Raw genomic sequence first — 12,520 nt, 5'->3', positions numbered from 1 at the left:
AACTGGACAATCATGCACTATATTAAGTTATATTGTTATGTGTTGTCAACTTGTACTTCTTTATGTCATTGCCTGAAATAAAAAAATAAATGAAAAATAAAAAAGGAAAAAATGTAGACGCATAGAATCATCATACTGCTGTGATTATATGCATCAAGTGCTCATTCAAGGCTAAGGAAAAATATCGAGATATATATGGTGTATCGTGACATGGCCTAAACATATCGAGTAATTAATAAAAGGCCATATCGCCCAGGCCTAGATGGATGGGACATTGTCTATTTCATTTTAGGGACCCTGACCTTTCACCCCAACAAGTCACGACCTTTCACCCCAACAAGTCACTAAGGAGCAAAGAGAAGTAGGTCAAGTTGTTGTCGTGGAGGTCCAGAAAGGAGCGAGTTGGCATGTTTGCGTTACATTTAACATGGCGGCCTGTCACAAACAAGTCATCGTGACAGCGACTACATAAATCACAGCAGCTGTAAAAAAAAAAAAAGAACAAAGTGTACACTTGATGATAAAAGATGTTGATTTATCAGAATGTCACAAACTACGACATGTCTTTTAAGACTACTTCCAAAAGTCAGCGGAGTCGGTTTACTCACCTCGAATGGATGAAGAAGTGGACAAAAAGCGCATGAATGAAAAGTGTGGTGGTGGCAATTCTTGGCTGGTGGTTGCGCGCCGGGCTACAGAAGTGACGCCAGGCCGCTGGCAAGAAGACAACACCCGGGTTAGCTCGCTGGGAGACGCGGTTAGCATGCAGCTAACAGGTTAGCATGCAGCTAGCTCGTTAGCATGGAGGTGTTTACTTCCAGCTGTCAACTTTGCACGGCGGGACGTCTTGGCGCCCTTTTTCCGAATCCACGGAACGTTCGAGAGGAACTTTTCGACACTTTCGGCTTCGAAGGGGAAAACTTTAACCGCACTCTTGACGCGTGACGGGATCCATCGTCTTCTTGCTGGCTGTTTGATTCGCAGCCTTCTCCGAAAGTCCGGAAGCGGACGACACAAAATGGAGGGGAAGGCAGTCAACATGTGACGTTCGCGAACGACTCGAGTGTTTTTGAACGGCTCTTTTTAAACGAGAACCGATTCGCAGTGGCGGGCCGTTCGTTGGAGAGACGAACAACGAACGGCAACTGGAAAAAAAAAATGTGCCAGGGTCAAAAGAAAAATGACGGAGCCCCTAAAGGGACATGGGGGAAAAATATTTTTTATAGATTATTGTATTTGTATTTTTTTAGACATGTATCTCGTGCGCAGAAGAAAACTTTCTCGTGCACACGAGAAACTTTTTATTAAAAAAATAAATAATAATAATTTTAAAAATTGTATTTTATTTATTTTAGACATGTATCTCGTGCGCACGAGAAACTATCTCGTGCGCACAAGAAAGTTTCTCGTAATAAAAAGTTTCGCAAGAGTCTAAAAAAAAAAATATATATATTTAATTTTTTTTATAAAAAGTTTCTCGTGCGCACGAGATACATGTCTAAAAAAATAAAAATAATAATTATATAATAATTATTATTATTTTTTAAATAAAAACTTTCTCGTGCGCATGAGAAACTATCTCGTGCGCAAGAGATTTTTTATAAATGTATTAAAAGTTTTTTTTATAAAAAACTAAAAATATATTTTTTTATAACTTTATAAAAAGTTTCTCGTGCGCACGAGATACATGTCTAAAATAAAAATAAAAAATTCTATAATTATTATTATTATTTTTTTATAAAAAAATCTTTTAATAAAATTATTTTAAAAAATTAAAAATGTATAATTTTTTTTTTAGACATGTATTTTTTTAGACTCTTGCGAAACTTTTTATTTAAAAAAATAATAATAATAATTATAGAATTTTTTTTTTTTAGACATGTATCTCATGCGCACGAGAAACTTTCTTGTGCGCACGAGAAACTTTTTATAAAAAAAATAAATAAATAAATAAAAATTATTTTTTAATTTTTTTTATAAGTTTATAAAAAGTTTCTCGTGCGCACGAGATACATATCTAAAAAAAAAATTTATAATTTTTTTTTTATAAAAAACTATATCTAAAAAAAAAAATTTATAATTTTTTTTTTAATAAAAACTTTTAATAACATTTTTTTTTTTTTTTAAATGTAGAATTTTTTTTTTAGACATGTATCTCGTGCGCACGAGAAACTTTTTATTTAAAAAAAAAAATAATAATATAATTCTTTTTTAAAATTTTTTTACACATGTATCTTGTGCGCACGAGAAACTTTTTATATAAAAAAATAATAATAATTATATAATTTTTATAAAAAAAATTTTTATAGACATGTATCTCGTGCGCACAATAAACTTTTTATAAAATAATAAAAATGATTTTTTTTTATAACTTTATAGAAAGTTTCTCGTGCACACGAGATACATGTCTAAAAAAAACCAAAAACAATTCTATAATTTTTTTTTAATAAAAAACTTTTTATAAAATTCTAAAAAATAAAATTTTAATAAAAATATTTTTTTAGACATGTATCTCATGCGTGCGAGAAACTTTTTATAAAAAAAATTCTAAAAAATAATATAATTTTATTTTTATTTTTTATACATGTATCTCTTGCGCACGAGAAACTTTTTATAAAGTTATAAAAAAAACTTTTAAAAAATCTATAATTTTTTATTAAATTTTTTTTAGACAAGTATCTCGTGCACGCGAGAAACTTTTTATAAAAAATAATTAAAAAATATATATAATTATTATTTTATTTTTTAGACATGTATCTCGTGCACACGAGAAACTTTTTGTTAAAAATAATAATAATAATAATGATATACTTTTTTTTTTTTAGACATGTATCTCGTTCGCACGAGAAAGTTTTTATTAAAAAATGTTTTTAAATTATATAATTTTTATTTTATTTTTTTGACATGTATCTCATGCGCACGAGAAACTTTTTATTAAAAAAAAATTTTTATTTAAAATTTTTTTTTAAAATAATATAATTTTTTTTTTTTTTTTAGAAATGTATCTCGTGCGCACGAGATAGTTTCTCGTGTGCATGATAAACATTTTATTTAAAAAAAAATAATAATAATTATATAATTATTATATATATTTTTTTAGACAGGTATCTTGTGCGCACGAGAAACTTTTTATAAACAAAATAATTGTAAAAAATTATATACATTTTTTTTTTTAAACATGTATCTCGTGCGCAAAAGAAACTTTCTCGTATAATTTTTTATTTAATTTTTTATAACTTTATTAAAAAGTTTCTCGTGCGCACGAGATACATGTCTAAAAAACCCAAAAACAATTCTATAATTTTTTTTTTTATAAAAAACTTTTTATAAAATTATAAAAAATAAATTTTTAATAAAAATATATTTTTAGACATGTATCTCGTGCGCCTGAGAAACTTTTTATAATTTTTTTTTTTTTAAATAATATAATTATTTTTTTTTTTAGAGCTGAGATAGGCTCCAGCGCCCCCCGCGACCCCGAAGGGAATAAGCGGTAGAAAATGGATGGATGTAAAAAAAATGTTTTCTTTAATTATATTTTTAAAAAAATTTTTTTTAGAAATGTATCTAATGCGCACGAGAAACATTTTATTTAAAAAATAATAATAATAATTATATAATTATTATAATTTTTTTTTAGACAGGTATCTCGTGCGCACGAGAAACTTTTTATTAAAAAAATAATTGTAAAAAATTATATACTTTTTTTTTTTTTTTAAACATGTATCTCGTGAGCAAAAGAAACTAACTCATGCGCAAAAGAAACTTTCTCGTGCGAGAAACTTTTTATAAAAAAAATTAAAAAAAAAAAAATTTTAATTTTTTTTTTATAACTTTATAAAACGTTTCTTGTGTGCACGAGATACATGTCTAAAAAAAAAAAAAATGAAAAAAATTATAGAATTTTTTATTTTTTTTTAATAACTTTATAAAATGTTTCTCGTGCGCACGAGATACATGTCTAAAAAACAACAAAAACAATTCTATAATTTTTTTTTAATATAAAAAACTTTTTATAAAATTATAAAAAATTTATTTTTAATAAAAATATTTTTTTAGACATGTATCTCGTGCGTGCGAGAAACTTTTTATAAAAAATTTATTTTTAAATAATATAATTTTTTTTTTTTTTTTTAGACATGTATCTCTTGCGCACGAGATAGTTTTACTTTCAGAAATCGACATTTATGTAAAAAAAAAAAAATCACTTGGAGCTTAATAATGTTGACAAACATTTTTATGTTACCGTCGTTTATAAAAATGCCAAATTTGATCTCAGTCGAAGAGATAATCTTCTCGAAAGTTTGTCTACTTCCGGTAAAATGGCCTTTGCTGTTTCCCTACTTCCGGTTAAGATGGCGCTGAGCAGAGGCGTCGCGGCGCTATGGAGGACATCCAAGGTGTTGACGTCCAGAAAGTCTCTCCCTTCTCTCGCTGCGGCCCGAACTCAGGGCTCGGTTAGCGGGGACGGAGTGCCGCGGACCTCCTTGTCGGTACCTCCGTGGCCGGAGACCAAGTTGCTCCCGGAGGAGGATCAGCGCCGACAACACGCCGCCCTGGTGAGCGCCGTCAACCGGCGGATAGAAAAGATGGACTTCGGTCGTCTGTTCGCGGTGGTCCACTTCGCCGGCCGTCAGTGGAAGGTCACCGACGAAGACCTGATCTTGATCGAGAACCACATCGACGCGGACTGCGGCGAGCGGATCCGGATGGAGAAGGTCCTGCTGGTCGGGGCGGAGGACTTCACGCTGGTCGGCAGGCCTCTGCTGGGGAAGGAGCTGGTCCGGGTCGAGGCCACCGTCATCGAGAAGACCGAGTCCTGGCCCAAAGTCCACATGGTGTTCTGGAAGAGACACCGCTTCCAGCGCAAGAAGATTATCGTCCAACCTCAGACGGTGCTGAGGATCAACCGCATTGAAGTGGCCCCCAGACTGGCATGATGCTCAGAACTAGTCTTGTGGACCCCAGACTGGCATGATGCTCAGAACTAGTCCTGGTGGCCCCCAGACTGGCATGATGCTCAGAACTAGTCCTGGTGAACCACAGACTGGCATGATCCTCAGAACTAGTCCTGGTGAACTACAGACTGGTATGATCCTCAGAACTAATCCTGGTTAAAGTTAAAGTACCAATGATTGTCACACACACCCCAGGTGGACCACATTCTGGCATGATCCTCAGAACTGGTCCTGGTGTAGCACACATGTGGACTCTTTAGACTTGAACTGTTGCCTTAGTGTAAATAAAAGGTTTGGTTAACAGACCTCTTCCTGGCTTCGACTTTTGTCCACAATATGTGAGTGTTGTTATTAGGATTATTTAAACAATATTCCTAAAATAGATTTTTTCATGCAACCAGAAAAAAATTGATTTGTAAAGATAAAATATGAGCAAAAATTAATATTGGTTATGGATTTTATTGGGGGGTTGCAAATCTTTTCGTGGCTACAAATCTTTGTTTGCAAAATTTGAACAAATAGTTTGAAAAAAAGTGTCTTTGGTAAAAATAATTTTTAAAAAAAGTTTTGGGTCACAAAATTTTGCGTTAGATTTTTTTGGGGGATACAATGTTTTTTGTTTACATTTTTTGGGATACAAATCGTTTTTTGTTTTAAATTTTTTTATGTAAAATAGTTTTTGTACATACAAATCGTTTTGTTTAACTCCGGACAGGCTAACCTCCGAGGACAAAGCTACGAACAATGGGAGACCGGGCTTTCTGCTCCAACGCTCCCAGTCTGTGGAACGCTCTCCCTGACCACCTGAGGGCACCACAGACTGTGGATGCTTTTAAAAAAGGCTTAAAAGCCCTCCTTTTTAAAAAAACATTTTTTTAGATATATGTATACTAATTATAGCTATTTGGCTGTTCTAGTTTTTTTTTATTTGTTTATCTATTTATTTATTTTAATTTTTAATACACTGTAGCACTTTGAGATTGTTTACTCAATATAAAGTGCTTTTTACAAATAAAATCTATTATTATTATTGTTTGCAAATTTACAAATGGTTTTGACTGCAATTTTTTGGCAATAAATAGTTCCAAGTTTTCGGAAAACGTGTTTTTGGGCAGTAAATAATTTATTTGGTTACAACTATGTAACCAAATAATATAATAATAATATGTATGTGGGCTCTGTACCGAGGATGTCGTTGTGGCTTGTGCAGCCCTTTGAGACACTTGTGATTTAGGGCTATATAAATAAACATTGATTGATTGAACTAATTTTTAAGCTTAAAATATTTTGGGGGTAAAAATCGTTTTTTGTTTTAAATATGTTTTGGGTAAAAATCGATTTGTTTTTTTTTGTTACAAATTGTTTTTTTCAATCTAGTCAATCTTGTGGGCGGGGCCTCATCTAACCTGCTCAGTGGTCTTGTGGTTGGAGTGTCCGCCCTGAGATCGGTAGGTCGTGAGTTCAAACCCCGGCCGAGTCATACCAAAGACGACAAAATTTACCTCCCTGCTTGGCACTCGGCATCAAGGGTTAGAATTGGGGGTTAAATCACCAAAATGATTCCCGAGCGTGGCCACCGCTGCTGCTCACTGCTCCCCTCACCTCCCAGGGGGTGGAACAAGGGGATGGGTCAAACATAGAGAGTAATTTCTAGTACATTAACTTTAAAACAATAGGTCAGGATCGCCCAACACTTATTCGGTATTTTCTCTCCAAATGAGGGCGGAAGTAGTCAACAGTCACGCCCATATATGGTCACGGCATCCTAACCAAAAAAAAAAAAAAAGATCTGCAAGAAAAAAACGTTTTTTGTTTGAATATTTTTCTTTTTAAATTCCAAAGTTTGTTTGCAAATCTTTTATACGTTTGGTTGCTGTAAAAAAACACACATTTCTCTCCACAATAAAAGGAGTGAGCAGGACTCACTTCAAAAGTCCTTTATTGTTGTAAGAAACATCCTTCAATCCAGCAGGAAATGGAAGAAGTGAAGGCACTGTTGGAACGCTCCACCTCGGTGCTAGCGTGCTAATCGCTACTCGGGACAAAGAAGAAGTGACACCAGGAAGTGACAACCCGCTCGTCTTCGTCACGTTTGAAGAAGCCGCTGTGGAACGCATCCAGCAGAGTGAGGAAGTGTCGGTTGTCATGGCAACGGCCGCCTGGTGAGATCGCAGCATCAAGAGAATAATAATAAGATGAAGACGAACGGCTTGTTCCGGGTTCTTCCGGTCCACAAGAAGTGGTTTCTTTAAAACAACATTTCCAGGATGATCTTCAACAGTCCGATAAGAACGGTCCAGAATATGGACTCGTCTTCCTCCAAGTCCTCGCCGGACGGCTCGGCGGGTTTCTTCAGTTTGCGCGTGCCCTCCGAGTCAAAGGGGTCCGCCGGCGGCGTCTGGTCGTAGAAGACCCTCATCTCGAACTCGCTCTCCCGGTGAGACGGGTGCCCGTAGACGGCGATGCCCACGGGCCGCGCAAAGTGGGCGGGCACCAGCACCAGGTCGCGGCCGCAGGTGGCCGACTGCAGCGTGTAGGCGTCGAAGGTGGGCCGCAGCGTCTGGTCCGACACGTACAGGTCGGCGTCGCCAGTCAGGCTGCGCATGTGCAGCGCCACGGCGCCGTCGTGGTTGAGCCGCAGGTAGCTGTAGTTCCCCGCCCCCACGTGGCCCTGGACCACGTGCAGCAGGAGCCACTCCTCGGGCACGCCGTCCTCCTCGTCCAGCGAGCTCGCCGCCCATCGCAGCTGCAGCAGCAGGAGGGCGACGGCCAGGGTGCTGCGGCTCAGCGTCATGGCCGACACATCTGTCAATCAATGAGAAGGCGGGGCCTGGCTGGTCACATCACTAGGTACAACAACTTCTTATTTCCATTACCAGTTTTTATTTTTATATATATATATATATATATATATATATATATATATATATATATATATATATATATATATATATATATACACACATATATAAATACATATATATACATATATATATACACACACATATATAAATATGTATGTATGTATGTGTATATATATATATATATATATATATATATATATATATATATATATATATATATACAAAAACGGATTTATATTCTGTTGCTTGAATTGATCCCTTAATAAATGTAACGCATCCATTTATAAAATCCAGACCGCATGAAAGAAGGTAACACAAGCTGAATAGAAGGTAATAGGCAAATAATGTAAATAAAAAGTATAAGACGGTCAATAAAAGGTAAAAGAAGGTAGAGTAAGATAAAAGACAGTCAAAGAAGGTAAAGAGTAAATAAATTGTATATGTAGGTAAATACCAGGTACAATAAGGAATATAGAAGGTAAAATTACATTAAAGAAGGAATATAGAAGGTAAAATAAGTTAAATAGAAGGTACATTTACATTAAAGAAGGAATATAGAAGGTAAAATGACATTAAAGAAGGAATATAGAAGGTAAAATAAGTTAAATAGAAGGTAAAATTACATTAAAGAAGGAATATAGAAGGTAAAATAAGTTAAATAGAAGGTAAAATTACATTAAAGAAGGAATATAGAAGGTAAAATAAGTTAAATAGAAGGTAAAATTACATTAAAGAATGAATATAGAAGGTAAAATTACAATAAAGGAATATAGAAGGTAAAATAAGTTAAATATAAGGTAAATCTACATTAAAGAAGGAATATAGAAGGTAAAATTACATTAAAGAAGGAATATAGAAGGTAAAATTACATTAAAGAAGGAATATAGAAGGTAAAATAAGTTAAATAGAAGGTACATTTACATTAAAGAAGGAATATAGAAGGTAAAATGACATTAAAGAAGGAATATAGAAGGTAAAATAAGTTAAATAGAAGGTAAAATTACATTAAAGAAGGAATATAGAAGGTAAAATTACATTAAAGAAGGAATATAGAAGGTAAAATAAGTTAAATAGAAGGTAAATTTACATTAAAGAAGGAATATAGAAGGTAAAATTACATTAAAGAAGGAATATAGAAGGTAAAATAAGTTAAATAGAAGGTAAAATTATATTAAAGAATTAATATAGAAGGTAAAATTACATTAAAGAAGGAATATAGAAGGTAAAATAAGTTAAATAGAAGGTAAATATACATTAAAGAAGGAATATAGAAGGTAAAATTACATTAAAGGAATATAGAAGGTAAAATAAGTTAAATAGAAGGTAAATTTACATTAAAGAAGGAATATAGAAGGTAAAATTACATTAAAGAAGGAATATAGAAGATAAAATAAGTTAAATAGAAGGTAACATTACATTAAAGAATGAATATAGAAGGTAAAATTACATTAAAGAAGGAATATAGAAGGTAAAATAAGTTAAATAGAAGGTAAAATTACATTAAAGAATGAATATAAGGTAAAATTACATTAAAGAAGGAATATAGAAGGTAAAATAAGTTAAATAGAAGGTAAATTTACATTAAAGAAGGAATGTAGAAGGTAAAATAAGTTAAATAGAAGGTACATTTACATTAAAAAAAGGAATACAGAAGGTAAAATAAGGTAAATAGAAGGTACATTTACATTAAAGAAGGAATATAGAAGGTAAAATAAGTTAAATAAAAGGTAAATGTACATTAAAGAAGGTAAAATAGGGTAAATAGAAGGTATATTTATATTAAAGTAGGAATATAGAAGGTAAATTTACATTAAAGAAAAAATATAGAAGGTAAAATAAAAACAGTTATCAAAGGTAAAATAAAGGAATATAAAAGGTAAAACAACATTAAAAAAAGGTAAATAAAGGGTAAAATAGGTTAAAGTTAAATAAAAGGTTAAAAGGAATATAAAAAAATAAAACAAGGTCAAAGAAGTAAAAACAAAGTAATATGGAAGGTAAACAAAGATACAAATGAATATGCAAGGTCAATAAAAGGTAAAGTATGTTAAATAGAAGATAAAAGGACAAATAAAATAGAAGGTAAATAAAAAGGTAAAACAAAAGGTAAATAGAAGGTTATGGGAAGCAAAAAAATATTGTTGATAAAACATTTTCCCTAAAACGTCAAGGCTATAAAATGTGTTTGATCTGATTAACGGAACAAAGTAAAGGATAGATCCATCCATCCATTTCCTACCGCTTGTCCCTTTATAGATGATTAAAATAATGGATAGCTGCAGTCTAATAATGTTGCACATTATCACAGTGGGGATGAACCATGTGAATATCAATAATCATCCATGTCCACCCATTCAAACACTTTAATCTTGATACACTTTTCAGCCATTTATCTCTGATACTGGTATTCATAGTACCAGTATCAATAGTAATAATACCAGTATCAATAGTTATTAATACCCATACTAATAGTAATAATACCGGTATCAATAGTAATAATACCTGTATAAATAGTAATAATACCCGTATCAATAGTAATAATACCGGTATCAATAATAATAATACCAGTATCAATAGTAATAATACCGGTATCAATAGTAATAATACCCGTATCAATAGTCGCCATCTTGGTTGAAAGACGGAAGGGGAGGGACTTAAGATTTAGGTCAGCACATGCGCACTCATGAACTAAGTACACTGTACAAAGTACACTCATTAAAGTGCACATAACTAAGTACACTGTACACATTACACTCATTAAAGTCTCCAGAACTAAGTACACTCATTAAAGTCTACATAACTAAGTACACTGTACAAAGTACACTCATTAAAGTCCACAGTACTAAGTACACTGTACAAAGTACACTCATTATAGTCTACATAGCTAAGTACATTGTACAAAGTACACTCATTAAAGTCTACAGAACTAAGTACACTGTACAAAGTACACTCATTAAAGTCTACAGAACTAAGTACACTGTACAAAGTACACTCATTAAAGACTACATAACTAAGTACACTGTACAAAGTACACTCATTAAAGTCTACAGAACTAAGTACACTGTACAAAGTACACTCATTAAAATCTACATAACTAAGTACACTGTACAAAGTACACTCATTGCAGTCTACAGAACTAAGTACACTGTACAAAGTACACTCATTAAAGTGCACAGGTGTACACACAAAGTTGAACATTCGAGACGTTTTTTTTTTTACATGAACTCTTATCACTTGTGGTGATAAAATGTGACTTTTGATGAGTTTGTGAGCGGTTGGGTGACATGTTATATAAACCCACGCAAAGTGGAGCAGCAGACAAAAATAACTTTGTGACCTTTGCCGGCAGTTAGTGCAGTTAATGGTTACATTTAACACACAAAGTGTTGTTGAAGTGACATTAGTGGCAAGTATTTACAGTTTATTGCGCCCAACAAGCACATTTCCGCGTTAATCTCGTCGACAAGACGCCGACCTTTTAAACGCCGTCTTTTCATGCTCCCGTTGACATTTAAGCAGTACTTCCAACATCGAGGGCAGTTTGTAAGAATAAATGGGCTTTATCTGGTGTGCTTTGTGGGAATAAGTTGACTTTATCTCGTAGTTAGCTACTCGGCTAAGCTAATTAAAGCGAGCACGCAGCTAATGCTAGCTTGCCGGCAAAAAAAAAACCGAAATGAAAAATTAGCTGTGCGGCGATGGAAACATTCCGAGTATTATCGCCAAAAACACAACACCAAATATACTTTATTTGTTTTTAATGAGCGGACATTTAAATGACTTACATAGTTGTCATTTCCTCATCAGCATCTTGCGAGTAAATCTGCTCACTTCTTCTCTCTTCAAACAAACATGACAGGACACGGAGCGCCCCCCAGCGGCGGATGGCGGTACTGCGGCCATTTGCACCTATTCCTGATTAGAGACTTATGGACTTCTTTTTATTGTCATTCAAATGTGAACTTTACAGTACAGATAAGAACCACATTTCGTTGCATTAGCTCGTTGTTGTGCAGGATAAAATAGCAATAAGGTGCAGATATAAATAAATAGATTACTGTACAGATAAATATATTCCACTTTTGCATATGCATCCACGTTTATGGATGTTTATTATATTGTCTTTATATTCCAGCAAGTTAATCGGTTTGTTTTTTTTTTTGGGGGGGGGGGGGGGGGGTGAATTGAGGGGATAATTTTGATGCGTTCAAGAGTCTTATGGCCTGAGGGAAGAAGCTGTTACAGAACCTGGAGGTTACGGAACATCTTTCTAGAGTCCAGCAGTGAAAACAGACCTGGGCTTGGTGGGGGTGGGAGGAGTCTCTGCAGATTTTCTGAGCCCTGGTCAGGCAGCGGCTTTTTGCGATTTCCCGGATAGGAGGAAGAGGAGTCCTGATGATCTTTTTCGCCGTTCTCACCACTCTCTGCAGGGACTTTCAGTCTGAGGCACTGCAGGCTCCAGTCCAGACAGATGTAGTTGGTCAGTGCCTCTGTAGAACGTGGTGAGGGAGCTGTGCTCTTTTCATCCGACGCAAAAAGTGCGTGCGCTGCTGAGCTCTTTTTACAAGAGCTCCGGTGTGTAGGGACCAGGTCATATTGTCAGTTATCTCCACCCCCAGGAACTTGGCGCTGCTTACCATCTCCACTGCTGTGCCGTTAATGAAGAGTGGAGTGTGGCTGGACTGGTGCCTCCTGAAG

The 12,520-nt window shown here is 34.3% G+C and overlaps 3 protein-coding genes across 6 annotated transcripts in view; 1 reads left to right on the top strand and 2 right to left on the bottom strand.

Moving 5' to 3' along the window:
* Positions 1-1,127, bottom strand: part of wipf2a (WAS/WASL interacting protein family, member 2a) — a 35,700-nt gene extending 34,573 nt beyond the window's left edge. For 3 of the 4 annotated variants that reach the window (XR_009821819.1, XR_009821818.1, XM_062026357.1), the window contains exon 1: positions 609-1,125. The gene's annotated coding sequence lies outside the window, so the exon portion shown is untranslated. Of the gene's footprint in view, positions 1-608 lie in introns of all 4 variants that reach the window. The other variant, XM_062026358.1, reaches the window with a different exon arrangement.
* Positions 1,128-4,304: 3,177 nt separating this feature from the next.
* On the top strand, positions 4,305-5,263 carry mrpl21 (mitochondrial ribosomal protein L21). Its single transcript, XM_062026006.1, has one exon. It carries the CDS (start codon positions 4,323-4,325, stop codon positions 4,938-4,940), a length of 618 nt encoding a protein of 205 aa, XP_061881990.1. The 5' UTR covers positions 4,305-4,322; the 3' UTR covers positions 4,941-5,263.
* A 1,564-nt stretch (positions 5,264-6,827) lies between these two features.
* lg18h6orf120 (linkage group 18 C6orf120 homolog) lies at positions 6,828-11,726 on the bottom strand. The gene is made up of 2 exons (XM_062026005.1): positions 11,608-11,726; positions 6,828-7,763 (listed from the first exon to the last, which is right to left on the bottom strand). The coding sequence occupies exon 2, from the start codon at positions 7,750-7,752 to the stop codon at positions 7,207-7,209; it is 546 nt and encodes a 181-aa protein (XP_061881989.1). The 5' UTR covers positions 7,753-7,763; positions 11,608-11,726; the 3' UTR covers positions 6,828-7,206.
* Positions 11,727-12,520: the final 794 nt, after the last annotated feature.

Source organism: Entelurus aequoreus, linkage group LG18, assembly GCF_033978785.1.
Source record: "Entelurus aequoreus isolate RoL-2023_Sb linkage group LG18, RoL_Eaeq_v1.1, whole genome shotgun sequence".
In the NCBI taxonomy this organism is placed as follows: domain Eukaryota; kingdom Metazoa; phylum Chordata; class Actinopteri; order Syngnathiformes; family Syngnathidae; genus Entelurus; species Entelurus aequoreus.
This window is presented reverse-complemented; position numbering and strand designations above follow the sequence as displayed.

Coding starts and splice junctions, on each gene's coding strand:
- mrpl21 (XM_062026006.1), top strand. CDS start 4,323: ATGGCCTTTGCTGTTTCCCTACTTCCGGTTAAGATGGCGCTGAGCAGA.
- lg18h6orf120 (XM_062026005.1), bottom strand. CDS start 7,752: ATGACGCTGAGCCGCAGCACCCTGGCCGTCGCCCTCCTGCTGCTGCAG.